The 23555-nt window shown below is 42.0% G+C and overlaps 1 protein-coding gene across 1 annotated transcript in view; it reads right to left on the bottom strand.

Annotated features, from left to right (window-relative positions):
- Nucleotides 1-6387: 6387 nt before the first annotated feature.
- The window catches only part of CDS1 (CDP-diacylglycerol synthase 1), a 29162-nt gene continuing 11994 nt past the window's right edge, over nt 6388-23555 (bottom strand). Inside the window, exons 4-13 of the mRNA XM_058803163.1 lie at nt 20908-21005; nt 20465-20604; nt 18866-18924; nt 16445-16527; nt 14904-14991; nt 13866-13934; nt 12791-12943; nt 12140-12259; nt 10256-10359; nt 6388-9106 (exon numbers count right to left, since the gene is read on the bottom strand). Coding sequence (XP_058659146.1) covers nt 8977-9106; nt 10256-10359; nt 12140-12259; nt 12791-12943; nt 13866-13934; nt 14904-14991; nt 16445-16527; nt 18866-18924; nt 20465-20604; nt 20908-21005 — 1044 coding nt within the window. The 3' untranslated portion in view covers nt 6388-8976. The remainder of the gene's footprint in view (nt 9107-10255; nt 10360-12139; nt 12260-12790; nt 12944-13865; nt 13935-14903; nt 14992-16444; nt 16528-18865; nt 18925-20464; nt 20605-20907; nt 21006-23555) is intronic.

Here is a 23555-nt window from a genome sequence, read left to right on the forward strand (position 1 = left end):
CACTTAATTATTTAGCCTAACACTCTTTAAGTCTTACAAATCAAGCTTCAGGAGGGAGATTAACTGTTAGAGAGGAGGAGGGTCCATTCAAAAACAGGATGTACTCAATCCAATCAAGCCTCATCTTAATGTCCGGTGTCCAACACTGACATTAAGCAGTTGACATCAAAAGCATAAGGCCAGAGCCTTCCTTAGGGACACTCCAAATACTCTTTTGACTTCATAATTTTCAGCTCATGCTAGGCCACGTACTGTTGTTGTCCATTTAGGATGTGTCAGTGTGGTGCAGACATGCCTTATACTCATGGGGCTGCAGTGCTGTGGCACAGTGGCTGGCCCTGGGCAGAGGGAGGCCCATCCCATCCCATCCCATCCCATCCCATCCCATCCCATCCCATCCCATCCCATCCCATCCCATCCCATCCCATGCCATCCCATCCCATCCCATCCCATCCCTCCCATCCCATCCTGCCCATGGCACTCACCAGTCTGGGTCTGCTATGGAGCCACCAAGACCATGTCAGGGAGGCAAGAGCTGCTCCTTGCCCTCCTACTACAGGAGATGTTTCTTAAGCAGATATAAGAATTACAAGTCAGATATTTCTGATGCCTGCAGGAGCCATTGCCTGCTTTTAAAATTTAAAACCGTACTTTTTCTCAGCTTTTTGTGTTGAACCAATTTTTTTGTACACACAACTCAGGTAATTGGGCTAAACTGACAGTTTTATTGAAGAAAAATTATAACATATTATATACAAATACATATAAAACACAGTCTGTTTGCAAAATGTGTGTGATAAAAATGAACTAGATCTAATCATAATGTCTGAAGGGGAGTCACAGACTGGTGTCATGAAGACATGGCCAAGAACAGTCTGGTAGCAGGATGGCCTGGGGACAGCCAGGTGCTTGGGGCACTGTCCCTGCATCCATCCCTGCTGTGTTTCCCTGTGTCACTCTCTCAGAGGACGCTGCTGAGGCTTGGAGCAGCTGTCTGCAGGCACCTGCCTGGCACTGGGAGCAGGACACTGCTGCTCCTGCTCCCGTGGGTGGTGGGTGCCATGGAAGGCCCTGCGCACAGCCCTGAGTGCCCTCCTGAACAGGGACTGTCCCTGCTGCTGCACTGTGGCGTGACTGGTTGTGAGGGAAGGAGAGCTGTCTCCAGGGGGCTGTGAGGGCAACAGGCAAGCTCCTGCCTGCCCTCCTGGCACGAAGGGCACTTTCCAGGAAGAAAGGCCAGTTCTTGTGGGTCTGGTGCCACTGGCCTCCCCTCGCTGCTGTGATGCTCGAGCTGGGAACATGGCTGGCTCATCCTCGGTGTCCATGGAACCAGACAGGTCAGGAGATGTGCTCTGCAGTTTGCTGATAGCCTCTCCTGTTCCTGCTGTGCCCTTATCCTCTTCCCCTTGAAACAGCTCTTGGTCACTGTACACTTCTGATGTGCCTTGGGACTCCTGGCATTGGCTGCATTCTTCCCACATGTCTGAGGGCACTGGAGATGTGACATCCTCTTCCAGTGTCTCACGTGACTGCTTCTTGTCAAGCTCGTTTTCACCGTTCTCTTCCTCATTGGCCAAGGTCTGTGGATCACTGGGAACATAGAATTCAAGCCACTGCAGCACCTTCTGCCTGCTCGAAATGGCCTCCAACCTCTCCAGACCTATTGGCAATGGCTGCCCAAGGTTGAGAGATGCGCTCCCCTGGGAGGTGAGAAAGGAGAGAGGGTATTTCTTGAGGAGTTCTTCCCCAGCTTGAGTAAGAACTTCTTTACATTGAGATGGCAGAGCCCTGGAATAGGTTATCCAGGGATGTTTATGGAGTCTCCCCCTCTGGAGACATTCCAAAGTCACCTGAACTTTTCTGCATGTAACCTGCTCAAGTTGATCATGCTTTGGCAGGGTGTTGGACGGGACTATCTCCTGAGATCCCTTCTAATCCTAATATCTGTGATTCTATGTGATTCAGTGATTCTGTTATTTGTAAAGGTCACCTGTCTTCCTCCAGGAAATACCTGCTGGAGACCTATCAGCAGCAGCTGCTGGAACAGTGCTGTGGGAGGGGGATGGGGCTGCAGAGGTGCAGTGCAGCAGCCGGGTCTGGTCAGAGGGAGGCTCATCCCCCTGTCCCATCCTGTCCCATCCTGTCCTGTCCATGGCAGTCACCTGCCTGGCTCTGCCATGCAGTCACCTCCCTGGCTCTGCCATGGAGCCACCAAGACCAAGTCAGAGAGGCAAGTGCTCCTTGCCTCCTGGCACTCCTCAGTGGAGCCCTGCACATGGGATGGGCCTGGCCAGCTTTCTTTAGCCCTTGCAAGGGCTTCCACTTACTTCACATGATGGCTGGGGAGCCCTCCATCCCATGAGCTCTGTGGGTGGAGGAGCGGTCTGAGCCTGCCCCCATGGAGGGACAAGGCCTGGGCCTGGCTCTCCAGAGGCGCTGCCTCTGGCAGCCTGTGACGGACCCTTGGGAAGCAAGACCAGGAGGAGGAAGAGTGGGATGGAGGCACTGCCTTGGCACAGTGTCCCCCACAGTGCCGGCAAACCCAGCCCCAGCCCCCAGGCAGCTCCGTGCAGCCCTGGCCCACAGCCGGCCTGTCCCTGCTGCCCCGTCCCTCACATGGTGCATCACGTCCAGGCTCAGCAGCTTCCTGTGCATCTGTGACTTGGCATTCTTCACATAGCTCTCTATGTCTGTCTGACACTCTCTGCTGCTGGGGCTCCAGCACCTCCTGCGGGAAGGGCTCTCCTGGGAGTGGGCACCCCAGGGCTCTGCACTCCTTCAATCCCCCACGGCCAAGGCCAGGCCTCGCAGTGTCACAGTGGTCTCTGGGCACGATGCAGCCCCTCATCACAAAGCCCTGGCAGCTGAACCCAGGCCCCACTGCCTGTGCACATCTTCCATGGCAGACAGAAGAAATTATACAAAAAAATTTATCCCTCAGTTCTTATACCTTAAGCAGATATAAGAACTATAAGACAGATAGTTCTGATGCCTGCAGGAGCTGTCACCTGCTTAGAGGTAATAAGAATACCCTGTGAAATTTAAAACTGTACTTTATTTCAGCTTTTTGGACTTGAACCAATTTTTTGTATGCACACAACTCAAATAAATTGGGTAAATTGACAGTTTAGGTAAGAAAATTGAACACTTACTATATTGATATGTGCAATAAATTTTATTTGTGAAGCATTTGTAGTAAAAATATGGAACATATCTAATCATAGTCTGTCTGAAGGAGAATCATTGGCTGGTCTCACAAAGCCACGGCCAAGAGTAGTCTGACAGCAGGATGTCCAGGCTGTCATCAATCCATCAAGACCTGCATCCATGTCAGGGTTGGAAGCTGCTCTTCCTGCTGTGGGAGTTCTCTTTCAGTGTCTCCTGCTGCCATGGCAGGGTGGCATTTCTCCTTGAAGCCCTGCGCTTGGGACGGGCCCGGCCATTCCACTGCAGCAGCTGAGGAAGGCCCTTCTTGCTTGGCAGGGTGCTGGGGTGCTTCCCGCCATCCCGAGAGCTCCGTGGGAGCAGTGGCAGCCTGTCTCCATTGAGGTCTGAGGCCTGGGGCTGGGTGTCTGGAGGCACTGCCTCTGGCTGCCTTTGTCCCCCCTGCAGGAAGGAAGAGGAGTGGGATGGAGGCAGCTGCCTTGGCACAGTGTCCCTCACAGTGCCAAGCAAGCCCAGCCCCCAGGCAGCTCCGTGCAGCCCCATCCCACAGCCGGCCTGTCCCTCACCTGGCACATCCAGACCAGGCCCAGCAGCCCCTTCTGTATCTGGCACTTGGCATTCTTCACATAGCTCTCCATGTCTGTCTCTGACACTCTCTGCTGCTGGGGCTCCAGGGGAGATGCACCTCCTGCGGGAAGGGCTTTCCTGAGAGTGGGCACTGCAGGGCTCTGCACTCCTTCGATCCCCCACAGCCAGAGCGGGGCCCTGAAGTGTCACAGTGGTCTCTGGGCACGATGCAGCCCCTCATCACAAAGCCCTGGTACCTGATTCCATTTCCAGTGCATGTGTTCCATGGAAGATATAAGAGACCATATAAAAACATTATTTTTGGTTTTGAATCAATTTTTTTTGTACACAATTTAGGTAATTGGGCTAAACTGAGTTTTATTGAAGAAAAATTATATTATATACAAACACATATAAAACAGTCTGTTTGCAAAATGTGTGTGATAAAAATGAACTAGATCTAATCATAATGTCTGAAGGGGAGTCACAGACTGGTGTCATGAAGACATGGCCAAGAACAGTCTGGTAGCAGGATGGCCTGGGGACAGCCAGATGCTTGGGGCACTGTCCCTGCATCCATCCCTGCTGTGTTTCCCTGTGTCACTCTCTCAGAGGACGCTGCTGAGGCTCGGAGCAGCTGTCTCCAGGCACCTGCCTGGCACTGGGAGCAGGACACTGACAGGTCATTGCCAAGGAAGCCCTGCACACAGCCCTGAGTGCCCTCCTGAACAGGGACTGTTGCTGCCATCATGTCAGGGACAGGGGAGGAGATCTGTCATGGGAACTGTGTGGACATCAGACAAGCTCCCACCTGCTCTCCAGGCACTGGGGGATCTTCCCAGGAAGGAGGGGATGGTGCATGGCCAGTGCTGGTGGGTGTGAGGGTGCTGAGCTAGCCTGGCCAGTGCTGCTCTCTGTGATGGCTGGGCCTGGCTTGCCCTCGCTTGGACAACACTGGACTCAGGCATGTGGCTGGCTCATCCTTGGTGTCCATGGGACCAGCTGGGCCAACAGACATGCTTTTATAGGTTTGCTTCCATCTGAAGTCAGAAGTTTGTTTTGTGCAGCTGGACATGACACAGCATGGAGTCTGGCAGAGCTTGCTTTTCTCTCTGTCCTGGAACAGCCCATGCTTGTATCACACTTTGTCACATCAAAAACAAGGTCAAAGTATGCAGAGCTACACACACCCTCCAAGTACATACAACCCTCAATGATAAGCCTCAGTTAGGTAGGCAATATAAGCCACTATTGGGCAATAAGAGCTCTCGGTATGTTTTCTTTAGAGGTGTGCATATCTGCCAGATAGCATGAGTATTTCCCTTCCTGCAATCAAAGAGCAGGGTCCCAACAGCAGAAGTGAAAATCAGCCTCTTGCTCTGAAAACTGCGTGGGACTAGCTCAAAACTCGAGTTCCTGCTGAGCTGGGGACAACTGGCCCAGTCACTTCATATGGGAGCAGCAACCACTTGAGGAAGCAAATTGCTTCTATTGCACCTCAACACAGACAAGTGCAAGTCACCTGGTGGCAATTAAAGGGGGCCAAACCTTGACTTCCCTGTGAAAATATTTACACAATCACTTGCAAAGGATATGTGCATGCTAACAAAATCCTTATAATAAGCAGTCTTTGTCATCACCTGTTCCTTGAGGGATCAAAATATGTCCCTCTATTCACCAAGGAGCAAGCATCAGAATTGAGAGGGCAGGGTGCAGTATGTATGCAATGAACAAATCCCAGTGTCTGTAGTATTCAGCTGTACATTCATGGAGGACTTGGAGTGCTGGGCTAATGGCTAGACTCAATCATGTTGAGGGTATTTTCTGACCTAAATTGGGTATGTGTTTATGGGTGACACATTCCCACCTGTTTCTGGCATCCTGTCATATACAGGACTCATGCTTAAGTTCATGCAATTTGAAATTGCTGAACAAGGAACTGAATATCCATTTTATAATTGGGAAACTACTTGCAAGAGAAAGGGAAATTGCAACTTAGGTAGTAGTACCAGCTGGACAAAAGGACTCTGTGTGAGTCCCAAACGTTACCTGTTTAGCAGGAGAAAACTCACTGCTAATTTTCCCCTTCCTTCCCTCAGAAGACCATTAGGAAGCAGATGTGGACCACAGGAAAGCTCTGTGCTTCTCCACAAGTTTCCTAAAATCCAAGGAGGTGCACAGCACACACCCAATTGGCTGAGAGTCAGTGTTTAACAGATGTTACACTCTGTGTAATTTAGAAATAAAGATGCATTTTTTACCTGGCTTGTTTGAGGCTGCAGGAGGTGAAGGGCCTCAAATCCAAGACTTAAAAAGGAAGGAACAGGAAAGCAGGGAGAGGTAGCTGCCAGCTGCCACCCCTTCAGCACCACAAATGGTGAATTGTGATAGGCCTATATCAGTATTGTTGGAGTGAGCACCTTCAGGAAAAGATGACAAGCTTGCATATCTTTGGACACGAGGCACATTGTACAATTTTCAGCAACAGACATGGATAGTCTGAAGCCCAGAGGGGCAAAAGGTTGGAAATTAATAGCAGACTTTCTATTAAGAACATAAATGTAAGGAATCAAAGGAATATAAATTCTTGTTAAGAAAACTCCACCCACTATACATACTAGAGGAAATAAAAGACAGGAGGACTTCTGTCCCAATTTTATTTTTTTTTTACAGACCTGCTTCAATGAAAGATTGAAACAGTCAAACTAAAACAGACATTAAATGCTCATACCATTTACAATATTTACAGAATATACATTTTTCTTTTTTGCTCAGCAGGTAATTATAGCCACTTGGGACAAAAGTGCAAGTGAAAGGAATCACTGATGTACAAAGTTAGCTTCCCTGTTGATCATGTTGCAATGCTTGAACTAACAGAAGTAGCCAGTGTGGTAAATTCTCTTTATAGTAACCAAGCATGGATGTCACTTCACAGAGACAGATCCTGCTCAGTCATCACCAAGCCTAAACCAGAAGGAAGCTATTACTCTACCTAGAAAATTGATGAGTGAGTTCACAGGTGATCCCATCTTCATTTTAACATTGAAAAGCAGAATTGCAGTGTTGAATTTTCTATTGTGCACATTGACAGCAATTAATTTCATATGCTCTGTTGTATTAAATACTAAAATATATTTTAACTTCCTTATTGTACATGCTATAAAATTACACTAAAAATTTCAAGTTTCTGAAGTAACAATTACCCTTTTACATATATATTCTCTCTATATTTTTAAAATATTTAGATTTTTTTTAATACCCAGGATAAAGCTATACTAGTTCCAGTATGGCTGCATTTTATCATAACATATACCAGAGTCCCATACATAACCAAAGCCTCATCTAAAAGCTAGTTTTGAAGATATTCTACTTTGGTTTCCTTCACATTTTTTTCTTCCCTTCTTTTTAAATCATCTTTCCAAAGGCAGCTGTGCTACCTTTTAACTTCAGGTTGTGCTCTACCTGGAGTGAGGGCTGAACTTCAGTCCCCTCCAACTAATAAGCCAAGTCACAGAGCCACTGATGGACAAGCAGCAGGTGATGTTTTTCCTCTCCTGGAGTGTTCCTTCAATACAGTACTGCAATCTCCAAGTCAGACATAATTTGAGTCTGTCAATACTTGACATGAACAGGAATTACTTCAGACCTGGATTCTGTTGAATCTACAAGGGGCTGCCTTTCCATACACAAGCTGTACAAGCTCAAGTGCAAAACAGAGTGCACGGTGGTCTCAGCTACGTGGTGTTCAATAAAAAGCAGTTTGAATTTTACTGATACACCCAAATTTTCTCCACAATCGTATCCTCAAGTAGCACCAACCATTTAAATTTTAATCTTTAGTATATATACATACATCTTTTAATAATTTATATACACACACATAGATATGGCATCGGTATGTGGAGAAACTTATTTACAGTTAGTTGGAAAAATGAAATTGTATCAATTTACAGTATATGAAGACAAAATTGGCATTTGTGCTTTCTGTTTGTACAGCAGTAATTTTTGTCATTTCAAAAAAAGTTCATATTTTTATTTGCATCAAGACATGTTACATGATGAAAAAAGTTGTAAAACAACTACGATTTAGAATAATGGAGCATTAATTCTCCTCATACATCCCACTAAGTCTACAGAACAGTTGCTTTCTATAAAAATTCTCCATTCAAACCCCTTTGTGGTTACCCAAGCTTGCTTGAGGATCTTCTTAATAAATAAAGATACACAGCAGACGAACCACGCATCCTGTCTTGCACTGTGCACATTCATGAGATAAAAGTTTCTGCCCTCACTGAGTAACACACTGATACACACCACTTAAACCTCACTTGTTAGTCAGGACCTCAAAGTGCTTTTAAAAAGAAGGAAATACCCCGGTTCTACAAAGCAGTTAGGAGGCACAAGGAATAAGGCTTGAATTTCTGTCTTCAGACACCGACCTGGCCATGGGAACTAGGGACTTAAGCTTCAGATTCTCCCTGATCTGTTTATTGGGCTGGAGAATTCTGTTTTCTCAGGTAGTCTCTACTCCTGGAGGTACACACTTGTTTATGATGTGTAATGTTAGCAACAACAACAAAAAAAGCAGCTTCACAGCCCAAACTACCCAACTGTATTTCAATGCCCAGCTGTATTTCCATAAATGTATTTTTCTCTTGAAAGCATGAAATGGTTTCATAAGAAAGCTGTTAAAAACAGAGCTAAGTTTAATCTTCATAACAACTAAGTAAATACAGGTAGTCTGATAGAGCAGGCTTGAACTACTTCTTTGACCAGGCTAACAAGTGTTTTCTGGCCAATAGTAATTTCAGCATCAGCCTATACAGAAGTTACTGCCTTCCTGACATGTTTACACTTCATTAACCATTGGAGACCAAAAGGTATTGCTAAGATATACAGCTTTAAATAATTAATTAAAAACTTACAGTGAATTTCATAATTTTTTTTCTTAAATACAAAGACTAGTAGGCTGGGTGTTGAAGAACGACTGCTGCCATCCATCTCAGGAACTAAAATGCACAGCATGTGTACCATTACTCTGTAAGTATTTGAATTATTTTAGGAAGAAGAAATCTTTAGTGTCCTAGTAGGAAGTCATAGCATTCACATTCATTTCAGGAAACATTCACCTTTTCCAGACTACAAACTACTCTTCCTTTAGCCATTATTTATGTGCACTTTTGCAATGTTTTTCCACAGGCTTCTGGTAGATGGAGTTTTCTTCTAGTCCTCTGTTTTGACAAACTACCCTCTTAGAGATGGCTGCAAGATCCCTTTTTCAACGAGGTGAGATTTCAGGGTTTTATACACACTTAATTGTTGTTCAGGCTGAAGTATCAACAGCTGCTTCAGTAATTTGCTGGGATTTGGACCCCTGTCAATGAAAAAAAAAATTGTTTTGTGACCACAGCTCTAATGAGCCTTTTAGATTTCCTCTTGCTGCCCAACCAATGCCTTCCCTGTCTTGAGGGCACCAAGTTACAGATTTCTCCCAATCTGTCTCCTCAGGATGCATGGGCCAGCATAACTGGCAAAGCATACTCTTAGCTAAATATAAACAGAAACTAAAAGCATTTCTATTTGCTGTCCAATGGGGATGTTAAGAAGTCTTATGACAAATAAGATTCCTTGATTCGTCTTTTATCACTGTAATAAATTTTTTATTAGCACAGCCTTATTTAGTTTCTGTTGTCTGCCAGATAAGCTATGTACTACTGAAATAAATGCGAAATCGGCCAAGTCAGTAAAGAAAACTGCAAATTAAACCAAGCTTTTCTAAATATCAGCCACATTTTTAGCTAGCCATTTACAATCTACTTCTAAGATGAACCAAATATAAGGCAAAGAATCTGTTGCTGATTAGGTATCTAGTAATTATTTAGCCATATGCATTTACAAAACTAAGAGCATGTCTTGATTTGGCCCCTTGAACCACCTCTGCCTCAGAAACTAAAATGTCTGTTATAAGAGAATTGTGATTCCCATGATTTCGTCTTGAAAGCTGGTGTGGTTCAGGAAAGATGAGCAATATTTTAGGAAGTTGTCTCCTTTCTTTAACTATAGCATTTTCATCTTAAACAGAAAATCCAAAGCCAAGCAACTGAGAAATACTGAAACTCATGGGAAGAACTGCAGTCTCTCAATCTACAAGCTCTTTAGGAAGCACACAGGGAAAGCAGATGCTGCACAACCCTCCTGCCTGAAACCCCATCCTACACCTTTCTGTAATCAGTAAATTCTAGTAAAACTTCTGCTAGGCTGCTACACAAAACTTTCTTGTATTTCAAGTACACATTTTTACCTTCAATAGAAGTCACAGAAACATTCAGGCATAGTTTGAACCTGAAAGAATGTCCCTAGGTAGGGACACTTAATGTTTTCTTAATAGTCCTGTATTTGAAATGACTGGATAAATGCTATTTAGCAACCTGCAATCTCTGCTATGCTAACATAACTCCTATGCATTCATTATGGCACAGCTCCTGTGCATGTTTCAGTAATTAATATTGTAAAAAGTCCATACCTTATGAAACTGGTGATGTAGACATGAACAAAAGTGGCCATCAAGTACTGACAATCAAAGCGATCCATTATCCCACCGTGCCCAGGGATTGTGTCTGCAAAATCCTTTTGGGTGTGAAGGACAAGAAGGGGAAAGAAAAAAAAAAAAAGATGGTCAGTGGTTCCCATGAAACACACCAATGATGTTATCTCTTGGCAGCAGCACATTAGGGCTGCAAGTAAGCCATGGTTTCACTGCCTGGAGCCAAAAGTTAGCAAGAGGCTCCTTTGCTAAAGCAGTTTTTAACTGCAAAGGCAAGCCAAGGGGTGAGAAGAAAAAGAAGAGAAGCAGCAATTTGTCCACAGTTTTGCACAAGAGGACAGTAGTAGGTCAGGAGCAGGTATGCCAGTACTGAGAACACTTGTGTGCCTATATACACTTTGTTTTGTAGCAAACCTCTTAAGCTGCTGGCTGTTGTTTCTTGCCTCTGCAGAATCTAATTCTCCTCTTTAAGACCTTTTTTGCTTTATCATCTACCATAGCTAAAAACCATAATATGTGCAAATAATATAAATTCATCTAACAGAATCAAAAAACACACTGTGAAAAAATTATCACTACTGAAAAAAAAATTTCTGATGCAAACAAATCCTTGATACACTACCTTTGTGTTACCTAGCTCATCTATAGAACAGGTTTATCAATAAAAATACCTTCAGACATCCTTTCTGTCAGCCACACTCACTCATGTCCTCTCTGAGTGAAAACCTTGACCTTAGTCATGTGGGATGACTGCCAGCAAGTTAAACTAGTTCTGCCCAATGCAGAGCAGGCATGGAGGGCACTGCCTTCAGCAGCAATTCCACAACATCCCTGACTTCTGTCAGTCCTCAAGTCATCACTTTGGGGCCCAGAAGTATTAAAAGGAATCTACTTTTTTACTTATCACTTTAAGAATAAGTGCTGCTTTTCAGCAGCATTTTTTTCACCCCGAATTCCTTCTTCACACAACGTCTTTTGCTATGTGGCTGTACAGGAATGAGAGTGCTGTGGCCAGCAAAGTGCTGGGCAAGCTGCTGGGACCAGCATGAGAAAGAGGGGTAAGTACAAGCATATGTACAGGAGTTCAGCACAAACAGAGAGGTTTACACAATTCTGTGCAAAGCACACGCTGGCTTGGTGGACATACGGAACAACAACATGAACAACAAGCAACAGGGTAAGAATTACAGCAGTCCTACCAAGACATAAAGAAGATCGGGAGAAATTTGGGGCTGCCCTCTTGCCATACTCCTGCTGCCATTTAATACCAGCCAAGGACAGCATTGCCACAAGCGACAGCGCACACCTTGCAATAAACAGAGGGTAGCAGGTCACACAATTTGCCAGTACACGCTCCTGTTACAAGGCAGATGTTTGGCAAAGGCAGCCAAACATCTCATGCTTTGGTGAGCCTGACACACCAGCATCTGCCTGTGACACCAATGCCACCTGTAAAAACCAGCCAGCCAAAATCTGAAGGGTAAACCACTGTCAGCACTTTTGAGGTGTCTACAGATTGCCCTTCATGTCAAGTACAATATCTCACATCTTGCTTGTCTAAACCACTTCTGCAACATTATTTGGAAGAATAATTATTGTCCAAATTATGTAACCAAATTATTCTTAGATTTCCAGCATTGAAGTCACATGCTGACTATGCAAAGTTTGAAGAATATCACACACACACACACCTGATAAAACTAAGTCCTGCTTCTGATACTAAAAACCAGCCAAAACATTGTTGCAACTCAGTAGAAATACAATTGTAATGAAGGATTTAAAAAAATCCCTAACCCACCAATTTATCTAATCCAAAGAGAAAAACAAAAGACAATTTAGAGGCTTATAGGATTCATTACATACCTTGATTTTGAAAGCTCTTTTAAATCCACTGGCAAAGAATCCTCCAAATGGCCCAATTAATGAGGCAAATGTTGACAGTGCAAAGCTGTGCAACTGAAATGGGTACATATTCACCGTTTCCTACAAGAAAAATAATTAACACTGTGTTTCAATATGTTTGATTGTAGGCATCTTTAGCTTACATATTTAAAGGGTCAGAGAGTACATTACATATAACTAATGCTGGTAGTGCTTTTTCACACAGCACGGAAGTAATGGCACTAACATTCAGGATTCTGTGTGGGGAAGAGAGTAAAACTCCAATCCTAACAGCAGCTACACACTACAGGCTTACTTCAGCTTGCCACTATTTCCAGCCATAACAAGCCCTTGTCCACTTCCCACAGAAAATTCGAAGGTTGCTCTTCAAAAATAAGTTTGCAAAATGCCTCAGTGGCATCCATGTGCAGCACAAAGAGAGCACAGGCCTCAAGAGCACGGGCAGGTTCCCTCAGGTGACCACATTCCCTGTAGGAGCAATGGAGGGGCTCATGGTATCGACCCAGTTCTTAAGGTTAAGCTTTACCAGCATTCAGATATCCTTCTAAAATTATTTGGAAACCCATTTAAGCAGGATTTCAATTTTAACCAAAGCCTGTTTTTTAACCTTACCCATCCCAACACAGCCTGAAGCAATGGTGGCACAGAATACTTCTTCATTTGGAAGAGCTCTGAAGGTTCACACTCTGTCACAAATCTGTTGGTTTCACTGTTGTATTCCACAGGGCAGACAAAGTACTGATGTTGAGCCAAAAAATAGGAAAACTGAAAAGCAAACAAGAACACCTGAATTAGGCATTTGTTATTACACTCAAAAACCCCACAGTAAATGGCTTTATCACCACAAGCTCAGGGTAATAAAAATCTTTCTAATAAGAGACACCGAATGGAGAAAAATCAGCCTGCCTTAACTAGAGTGCCTCAACAAGGCAGATGTTCCATGAGCTTAGTGAGGATATCCCAAATTATTTTCCTTTTTCTATCTCTCAGATTTCTATCTTCTGTATTAAAAAATCCAAAAATGTCATCCACTCATAATTTTTTTGCAGTTCACTTGTCCATTAAAACTTGAATATTTCCTCTACTAAGTTTGGCTATTATGAGTTCTGCTGACCTTGGTGACAAATTACTTATCACAACAGTTATTTCTGATAGTATTATCATTTGTGCATGTCATTAGAGTAAATTGCTTTCCAGGAGAAATATCATTATAAAGCATGTAACACAGAGGGACTACTTCACAAAGTATAAATAATGCTACTGGTAAACTTCAATTTCAAAATGGGGATGCAACTAATAGATAAAATTATTCCAGATACTGTAACAGAAATGCCAGAAAATGGTCAATATGATCTCTTCAGTAGAGGTTAAAACCTTGCCTATCCTTTGCAGCTAGTTATGAATTGGCAGAATTCTCTAAGCAAAAAAACATCCTAACCCTGAGGCTTTCAGGAGTTTGAGATAAAATTAGTTATAAATTTGGATATTTCAAATAAAAATATGAAGTCTGATTCTATACAAAGAAATTCCCATGTGCTTGGAAATGTTCAAGACCAGTTTATATGGGCTTTGAGCAATCTAGGGTAGTGGAAGGTGTTCCTGTCCATGGCAGGGGGATTGTAAAGAGATGATCTTAAAGGTCCCTTCCAAACATGACCATTCTTTGGTTCTAAGAGTGCTTACTCACAATAAATCCAAATACAACAGTGGAAAAGAAGCCTCCAATGAACCCCTCCCAGGTCTTCTTGGGAGACAGCTAGGCACAAAAGAGATAGTGTTAGTCCATCAGTTAAATTATTGCACCTTTTTTTACTGTATTTCTTGATGTTGTTTGTGAAAATTAACATCCTGCTTTGTTCTTCAAAGGTTTCTGTGAAATACTGAATGTCAGCAGCTGCAGCTACTGAGAAGAGTACGGTCATGGCCCATTCCAGGCAAGGTGTGGAAAAGCCAACCAACCAACTTTGTCTGGTGCTAGTGGCCAATTTGAGGGAAGGGAGAGCTCCCATCCCACCCCATCTGTGGCTGCTGCTGACCCAGGTTAAGCAGCTGAACCCCCTTCATGCAGAAGACTGGGAGACCTGCAGGAGCACACCTCAGCTCTGTTGGAGACCCAGTGCTGGGGATGCTCCTCAGGAGACATCAGCTCTCTGCACAGAGATTGGATAACCAGTACAGCAAATAACCAGAGAGACCAGTGTGACAAGCTGTTACCAAATTCTATCACATTTTCAATTTAACAGCATTTTAGTATCAGAACCAACTAAATCCCCAAAAGTTAACATGGCAACCTCATGAAAATAATTCATGGCTTTCTGTGGGGTCTTGCATATTCTACCAGAATAGGAAGATTAATGCTTGAGCCCTTCTCAGTCAACAAGAGGAGCAGGTATATATAACTTAGTGGCTTATTTTAAAAAAGTTACTGTGCAGTAGGTATGCAGCCAAACATGCATCTGAAATCCAAAAAGAATGCAATTATAAATGATGATGCAATAGGCTCAAACTGCATTATCCTGTAACACCAATATCATATTCACATTAATCCCAGTTTCCCATATTCAAACTTTCAGGAACAGGATAGTCAGTTTGAGCTTTTTTAGCAAAGCTGTGAATCATGTAGTACAGTGTAAACTATTTTTTTCCATTAACATGTTTTTGAACAAGTAACAAAATTGCTATAAATTGTAAAAGCTTGTTAGCAAGGAAATGCCTAAGCACCTACCTTAATTAATGGAGTTCTGCCAAAGAAGAATCCAAAAATATAAGCAGTAATGTCATTACAGATAACACTTGAAATTGGAACCAGAAACCTAGAGAAAGACATTAAAAGTTTCACAGAGAAAAAGTGCCTGAACCTAAACACTGGACAAAAATGGAAAGAGCCAAATTTCTTTCTGAGAAATTTTTATGTGGTATTTAGAAGGAATTATGTTTCATAATGTGTTTGCCTTGCTCCCCATGAGCACCACACTCAGCTATACTGGTTTTAGTCTTCAGCCAAACTACATTATAACAGATTCATGTTAGTTCAAGTTAAAGTGTTATTTTGATGCATGAGCTTAAAACATGAACAGGCTGGCTTTTTCCTATCAGGCTTAAAGACTGGTACCACAGGTAAGAAGAAATCAACATGTTTTTGTAACATCAAAACAAGCAAATTACTCAAAAAGTTTAAATGACAGCTAAATTTAAAAAATATATAGTTATCCTTTATTTTTTCCCTTTGTAAGTTTGGAGCAGCTTTTAAAATGTTCTTTGCATGCAGACTGCATCTGAAGTTGTTATTCAAGCCTATAAAGCTCTCTTTTCTTTCCCCCTTTTCAAAGCAGGGATGTATTAATAAGCTAAAAGTCAGATTTTTTCATCTCCTGCTGAATTGTCTAGCAAGAGTGGCAATAAGAAATAGTTGGCTAGCAAAGGAACTAGGTTCAGTTTTTGACACATGAACATAATCACTATGAAAAGTATTTGTATATAGAAACTTTGTCAAAGGCTTTGGGCTTTCTTTCTAACTGTAAATATGTCTTGTCTAAAATAATCTCCCCAGATGTACATATATCAGGAAGAGGAAAACGTTCAGCATTATGTCCTTGGAAGAACACAAACCATCTTCCACATGCTTCTTCTTTCTTTCTCAACTTGAAATTTACCCTGTCCCTGAAGAAGAGAGGGGGAGGAAAACACACCCGCTCTCTGAGGAGTGGCTTTACATAATCAAGTTTAACTGCATTGCCAAAATTTAATGTATTACTGAAAATGAGGCACAAATGTTGCCCAATCATAACCAAGATTAAAACTCTTAAAGTATTTTAAGTACTCGGAATTTATTTGAACAGGACAGGCTGCAGGGAAGACAGCCAGATGAGAGATTTCAAATTAAATGGTCCAACTTCAATAGCTCTGAGCAACTTGAAGCTCCAAAGTAATTGCAAAAGAATTGCTGGATATTCATTTGTTCAGCAAAATGCTGTGGAAACTATTTGATCTAGCATGCAATCAATCCTATTCCCTGCAAGTAAATGAAGTGATTGTTCAAAACTATCAGACTTGTGTCTGTCAATCTAGATAAAGAGGTTTCTGCTTCCTCTCCTGTATGCTTTACTCCACTCCCAATTCTCATATTCCCCTTCCAATTAGACGTTAATGCTCCTATAATTCATCCTGCTTAACTGTTCCCACAATTATTCCCTAACCAGATCTATGCAAAAGAACCAACCTTCCAATGCAATAGAGGTACAAATCAGTTTGTTACTGTCCCCTTACCAGATCATGCCTTCAAAGAGATTTTGGATGACAAGATGAGATTGAGTTACAGTGATCAGCAAAGTGACATGAGTCCATGCGAACTGTTAACAATGCAACAACACAACAGTTAGTGAGAACACCGACCCGTGGACCTCCATAAATCCTGGCACATCAGCTACAGGAGCTACTGAGGAGCTCCGTGGGAAGACCAGTTCTAGTGATAATGCAAGAGATGAGTGCATACAGTATATCACAAGTGAGCTGGCTTTCTTAGGCAAGTTCTAAAACTTCAGCAGGTCTCTTCATCACTTACCTCCACCTAGAATTTTTCAACATGCTGTTTTAACACCTGATTTAATAAGACATACACCTCCAGCATGAAAGCAGCAAAGAAGTTTAAGCAATGTGATATTCTGTATATACATATAACAAGCATGTTAGAACTGTAACAATAAAATGGCAATGAACTACTCATGAAAGAGTACTGTTACACAGATGTGGATGTCTCATAACTTATGAAACATGAAAATTCTCAGGATTAGCAAAAATGAAGTGTTTGTTTTTAAGGGCATGGTTATTTAAACAATCATTTCGTTCAGTACTACTGTGTGCACTTGGTGTTTAATCTGTAGAGCGAGTGTACAATAAAGTGGTTTCCAAACAGGTTACCAGTAAAGATTCTGCAACAGATTTTATTTTCCAAATGCTTTTAAATCAAGAACTGGCAGTTTTCTCATGATACACCAAACTTAGGCACTCTAAATGTCTGGGCTGTTTACACTCAAAATGTCCTACTTCTTTAATTCTCTTATCATGTGTTTACCTACGGCAGCCAGGCTCTGCTTCCAGATAAGACAACTCAAGAGGCCTTAAAGGGCGGAGTGGGGAGGCTACAAGAAATGACAAAAGGTTTCTGAAAGGATTACCAGCTGGTTAATTAACACTGCTCTGCACCAAAGTTTTTAGCATTTGTATAGTGACATTGGGACACCATCTAAACCCAAATGCTTACTCTACTAGAATCATGGAGCAGTTTGGTTGGAAAGGTCCTTAAAGATCACATAGCTCCAACTCCCTCACTACAGGCAGGGACACCTTCCACTAGACCAGGTTGCTCAAGGCCCCATCCAACCTGGCTTTGGACACTTCCAGGGATGGGACAGATTCTCCTTTTCTTCCTAAACACTGTGTTGCCACACAGTAGATATATGGCTTCACTTAATTTTGTTGCAATTCCTGGGTAGTCGCATTTTCATGTTTTCTGGGCAGACACCAAGTCACATGACTGACCTACAGTTTTTCACCTTTTTTCCAGAAGAAGACAAAGGAAAAAATAATGGCCAGTGACTATATTTAGGTTGTGCCAATCTGAAGATGAGGTTTTTTGGTTTGGTTTTTTTGTTTTTTTGGTTTTTTTTTTTTTTTTTTTTTTTTTTTTTTTGCAGATTAGAAGAGAAAGACTAGAAAATCTGCATCTCACTGTCAGGTAAACTCTCATACAAACAGGATATATTATTTTGAGTAAAGGATCTTTTTATTATAAGGCTCAGTTAAGCCCTGGTCTAGAAGTGGGAATCCTCAGTGGTAAAGTGCTACCAAAAGCAGTGCAGAAACAGAAGGGTTAACTGCATTGCCAGAGCTTTAGGAAATCTTTAAATTGTGCAATGCCCCGATTGCTCAAGTTCTTTCAAGACAGGAGCTGTACTGCACTGTTGTTTCACTGTGATTTCTAATCATTCCTACATAGAAGTGGGAGTTGGGGTGTTGTCAGTGGGGTGTTTTGGGCGTTTGCTTTGGTTTTAACCTGTAGTGTTACAGAATTAGTTTTCAGCGTATAAGATACATATAAGAAAAAGGTTCATGCTGTTGCTTGGCTACTATGCTGATTATTAGGTGGACAAATATGAGAGATGAGAATGCTGGTTTCTTTTAATTCATCAATGAGCTATTGAGACACTGCAGAGCAAAAGACCAGAACAGCTGTGAAATGTCATGGAATAAATATTCCACACAGGCGTTAAGATCAAGACCCTTCATGGTACTTCAGTGGGGCCTCTAAAAAGCAAACTTGAATCCCAATAATCACTTTCCACACAATGCTGAACTGTTTGGCTTCAGACCTGGCAGGGCGATGCACCTCCCTTCTCCAGGAAGCTCTTTCATATCAGCCTATCACGAAGGGAAACATATCATGTTTGACTTGCACAAGGCCTCACCAAGGACAGCTTGTACTGAGAGGCCACATCCTGGGATATAATAATAATCATCATAATTTGGAAGGTGAACAGATACAGTCCAGCATGACTTGATTTCATGTAACTCTCAATTTAAGCACATTTTCCATGCCACTCTTCTGAACTATTTTATGCGCATATGGACATGACTGTTTCCAGTGGCATTTGGAATGTGAATGAGCACAGCAAAGTGGGTAATACACACCATGTAAAACTGCAGACGATAATGTTTCTTCACTAAACTCAAAACAAACATGCAGAATCCTGTAAAACAAAGCAAGTGCAGTTTGTACATCTTATATTTAATGACACTGAACTGTGATATACCAGTAATCCTCTTCCTTTGAAGTAGTTTTTAATCCCTCTGCTGCTAGAAGTGTTGGCTTATATTCAGTCAAAAGTACATATAGAGTTATTCTCATACAAGACTATGATTTAGTTGACACAGATTTAGCTAACATCAGTAAAGAACATCCATAGTAAACCATCAGTAAAGAACAACCCTCTAGGCACATACCAGGTCCTATTGTGGACATCAATTTTTAGCAAAGGAGATCATCACTTTTAAAAACCACTCAAAAGCCAGGTCAACAAACTAGTTTTGAATACTTAACAAAAGTAAATGAAAGGAAAAGACCAGCTTGCGCCTTTCCCCCAAACAGGCATATGACTGCAGGCGATGCAGGTGTGAAGCACAGGTGTTGGAGAATTCAGCTGACCAAAGAGAATTTTCTGGGTGGCTAATTGAGTGCTCCTCCTCTCCTATGGTAACCTCCTGCACCAACAGGGGACCACAGGCCCTCAAAAGACCCTGAACCCCGGGGACTGCCCCAAGTGACCCCACAATCCCAACACCAGGGGGTTCTGCTATGCCCTGCCTCCTCCCTTTGCTCATGCTCGGCTTGTCTCATGTCTCCCCTCACCAGCTCACAAGGCATTATTTAAGTTAGTTTCCCCAAGCCAAGGCCAGCTGAAAAAGGTCAAGTCCTGCAAAGCTGGTTTCAAGTTTGTGATCTAAGCACTGAGCAGAATTTTATTTGATTTAAGAAAAAAAAATTAGAAAAACTGATAGATCATCACAAAGATCAGATTTCTCAGTACACTTTAGAAATACTTGTAGCATAACAAGCCCCTGTCCCTTAAACCAATCTGAGTCTTCAGCTGATTTAATTTTATGCTAAACTGCATTGCTGAAAAAATGTATTTATGTGTTCACAAAGCAATACCCCAAAAAAATACCAACTTCTGTCTCTTCTTCCTAGAAAAAAGGCTTTTTAAAAGGTTTTTGACAGAGAGGAAATTTTTCCATGAGGAAAGTATCTGAATATGTTGCAGACAAAATTAAGACTCAGGCATTTTGACTAATCAGTTTAAAAATATATTAGTAAATCCTATTACTGGAGACCTAGGAGAACACTCGCACAGTAAAGAATCAACCCAGGACAGCAATTACACACAGAAGTCATCTCTACAGCCTGCCAAAATAGCATCAGGTCTTCTGCAATCAAAATTAATGCTTGCCAACCTATTTTGAGCACTATTATCTCAACTGTCTCAAGATCATCCCCTTGTTTAGGCTTTCTTCTTTTCAGTGAATGCAAAATTTGTACTCATCTTTTCACAGGAAAAAATATAACTGCAAACACCTCATTTCCTCAAGCATTAAGAGGAAAAAGAAACTGGAAGTGGATAATGATGGGGAATAATTAATATTTTAATTAATGTGGGGAATAATTAATATTTTAAAATTAAATGAGCAAAAGCAGCACAAAGTTCTTTCATTTTTGTGATTTCCTGCACTTACCTGTTAAATAGAGGGCAAAAGATATAAATCTGTGGTAACGAATGAGGAATTGCAGCTGCTCTCTTCTTTGCACAAACGTAGCAAAGTAATCAGCTACAGTCTCTCCATAGAAGAAGTAGTTCACACAGAGCAAAAAGTACCTGCAATATGCAACATCTAACAGTTATTTTAATAAGATAATATATATTAAATTAAATTCTTAAAAACAAAACAAACAAACAAGGATTTATTTATAACAAGTTAAAAAAAATAAGTAATAAAATGCCAACTGATTTGTCCAAGTTCACAGGGGGAACACAGCTACAAAATTCTGTATTAGACACAGACGTCAAGTTTTATGTCTGCACATGACCCACAAAGCTGTCATTCCACCACAACAGGTGAGGAAGAAGATGATTTAAGTATCACATCCTGGCTCATTGATGTTCTGGCTTGCTACTCACCAGCTGAGGGATCTAAACCACGGTAAATCATACGAGTGGTAGACTCTGTAACCGATAGTAATGATTTCATGATAACACTTCACTTGAATGCTTAAGACCTAAAATAAGAGAAATAAAAACTTTGTAAATATGCTGTAGTTGTTTCTTACAGGCAGTAAGGAGCACTGCAGCCTGCATTAAGGAAGAAATTATTCTGAAGTCAAATTCCAGTCAGTAAACAGCTTCAAATTAAATCCAAGGAAAAACTAAGCTCCATTTAAAGCTTTAAAAAAATCTCCAAACCACTGTACATGAAGGAAAAAAAAACCCTCACATTGGGCTAGCTTCAAGAATATACTTGCAAAACAAGAGAAGGCTCCTGACCTTTCTGCATTAAAGCAGTTTGATAGCAGCAGGTCAGAAGTGTTTCCTGTAAAGAAAACTCTCCTATTTCTTTTGGCTAAGTTTTATCTTTACATTTAATTCTAGAAATATTTTCTCTGCCCAATGGAAAAAACTAGCTGTGCAACTCAGGACACCTTGGTCTTTCACTTGCAAGCATCTCATTAAGGGTAATTAGCCTTTATGATTAGAGGCAAAGCTCAGCTAACCCAGGTCTGAATGCCACACCCTCCCAGGCCTTCATTTGTTTTGCTGACCTCACTGCTTGCCCGCATTGCTGGGCAGTGTGTCCTGTCATGCCTTTGGGCCTCAAAGGACTCTGCCACGCCTGACCAATCCTCAGACTCCGAGTAGATCACCAGACATAAGGAATTGCCAAACTCGGTGCCCGGGTGATGCCGCACGTGCCAGCACGCAGGGCTCCGAGCAGGCCTCACCGCTGGCGCTCCTCAGCGCGTTCCACCTTGCTCAATGCCTGAGTGCGGACTCAAAGCCTTGCACCGCCCCAGCGAGTCCATGGTGAAGCTCCCCTGTCTTGTGCTCTTTCTTCTGCCTGGCCAACCTTACAAAACTGAAATGCTACAGGCAAGAGCAACATTACAGGATTGCACTTTACGGTGGAACAGGGCACCAGGGTCTGAGCTACGGGAGCCTGTTACCCAAGGAGGCAGCAAATGCAGAGCATACATTCCAGCTCTGTAGAGCAGGCTCAGGTCTTGTCCTCCAAACCTCACTGGATTAATCCTCCTAACAAGTCTCCGGGCATTTTCAGTCCCAGTATTGAGATTTGTTATTTAAATAACAGTTGTCATGTTAAAACCAACTGTTATTTAAATACAAGCTATTTTATTCCAGTCAAATTAAATAATTAATGAACAACACTGGGTTTTCCTTCCATTGTCCTTTTTATGTAGTCTCAAATATCAACTAAATTACCAGCTCATTATAATAGAAGACAGACTTTTTGCTTTATGGCACAAAAGAGGAGCTCTATTACAATTCTCTACTAACTGTGATTACTTTTTGGTTCATGTCTTAACTGCTTGCCCATGATTGCAATCTCACAGTATACCATGAATACACAAAATCACCCTGCAAATTAATTAGTTCCTTTTTGTTCGTAATTATAATTCTCAAATGTAACTGACTATTAAAGGATAGATTGTGGGGGGAAAAAAATCTTTTTACAGCAACCTGCGCTTTAAAAGGGCCTTTTTTGCTGCTTCTTCACACACTAAAAAGAAAATCCTCCATGAATGAGACAATGAATTAGTAGTTTGTTATGTCATTCATCTGAAAACAGGAAATATTAACCAGACTAATTCAGGTGTAGAAACTGTAACGCAGACCATAATGCTGGTGAAGCAGCATTCCAGTCCCTCAAGACACTGGATTTTATGACCTTTGGAAGAAGGGGCAGGTGACTCAGAATGGCTGCAAGGATGTTATGAGGTTATGCAGGAAGAAAAGTAGAAGGGCCAAAGCCCAATGAGAACTTAATCTGCCTACTGCCATAAAAGACAATAAAAACTACCTCTATAAAGACATCAGAAGCAAAAGTAGGGCTAAGGAGAAGCTCCATCCTTTGTTGGCTGCAGGAGGAAACACAGTGACAAAGAGCAAGGGACAAGCTGAAGTTCTTGGCCTCTTTAGTGGTAAGACCAGCTGTTGAGCTGGTTACCCTGTCCCCTGAGCTGGGAGACAGGGCTTGGTCTCTTCTCCTAGGTAACAAGAAAATGGCCTCAGTTTAGATGGGAGCGGAGGTTTAGATTGGATATCAACAAAAATTTCTTCACCCAAAGGGCTGTCAAGCCTGGCAAGATGCTGCCCAGGGCAGTGGTTGAGTCGCCATCCCTGCAGATATTTAAAGGATGTGTAGATGGGGGACTTGGAGACACGTTTTGGTGGTGGACTTGGCAATGCTGGGTTAACAGTTCAACTCAATTATTTTAAAGGTATTTTCCAACCTTTAGTAATTGTATTTAGGAATACAATCCTAAAATTGCCTCATAGGAGGCAAGAAAAAAGTTTAAAAATTTTGATACCTGAACAAACTTAGAGTCAAAAATCTAAGCAGTTACCTAGAAAAATCAATTTCAGCATATTAAAAGCTAAATTCCTGTCTGTACCTTTCTAAGACTGGGAAAGATAGTTAAACCATCATTCCATAAAAATACCAGCAATTAAAATGGTGCACAGAAGCAGTAACATCTGACCTGCTATATAGCATGTATGAGGATTATTATAACTTTTTCTTTATTGTTATC

This window comes from Ammospiza caudacuta, chromosome 4, assembly GCF_027887145.1.
Source record: "Ammospiza caudacuta isolate bAmmCau1 chromosome 4, bAmmCau1.pri, whole genome shotgun sequence".
Lineage (NCBI taxonomy): Eukaryota > Metazoa > Chordata > Aves > Passeriformes > Passerellidae > Ammospiza > Ammospiza caudacuta.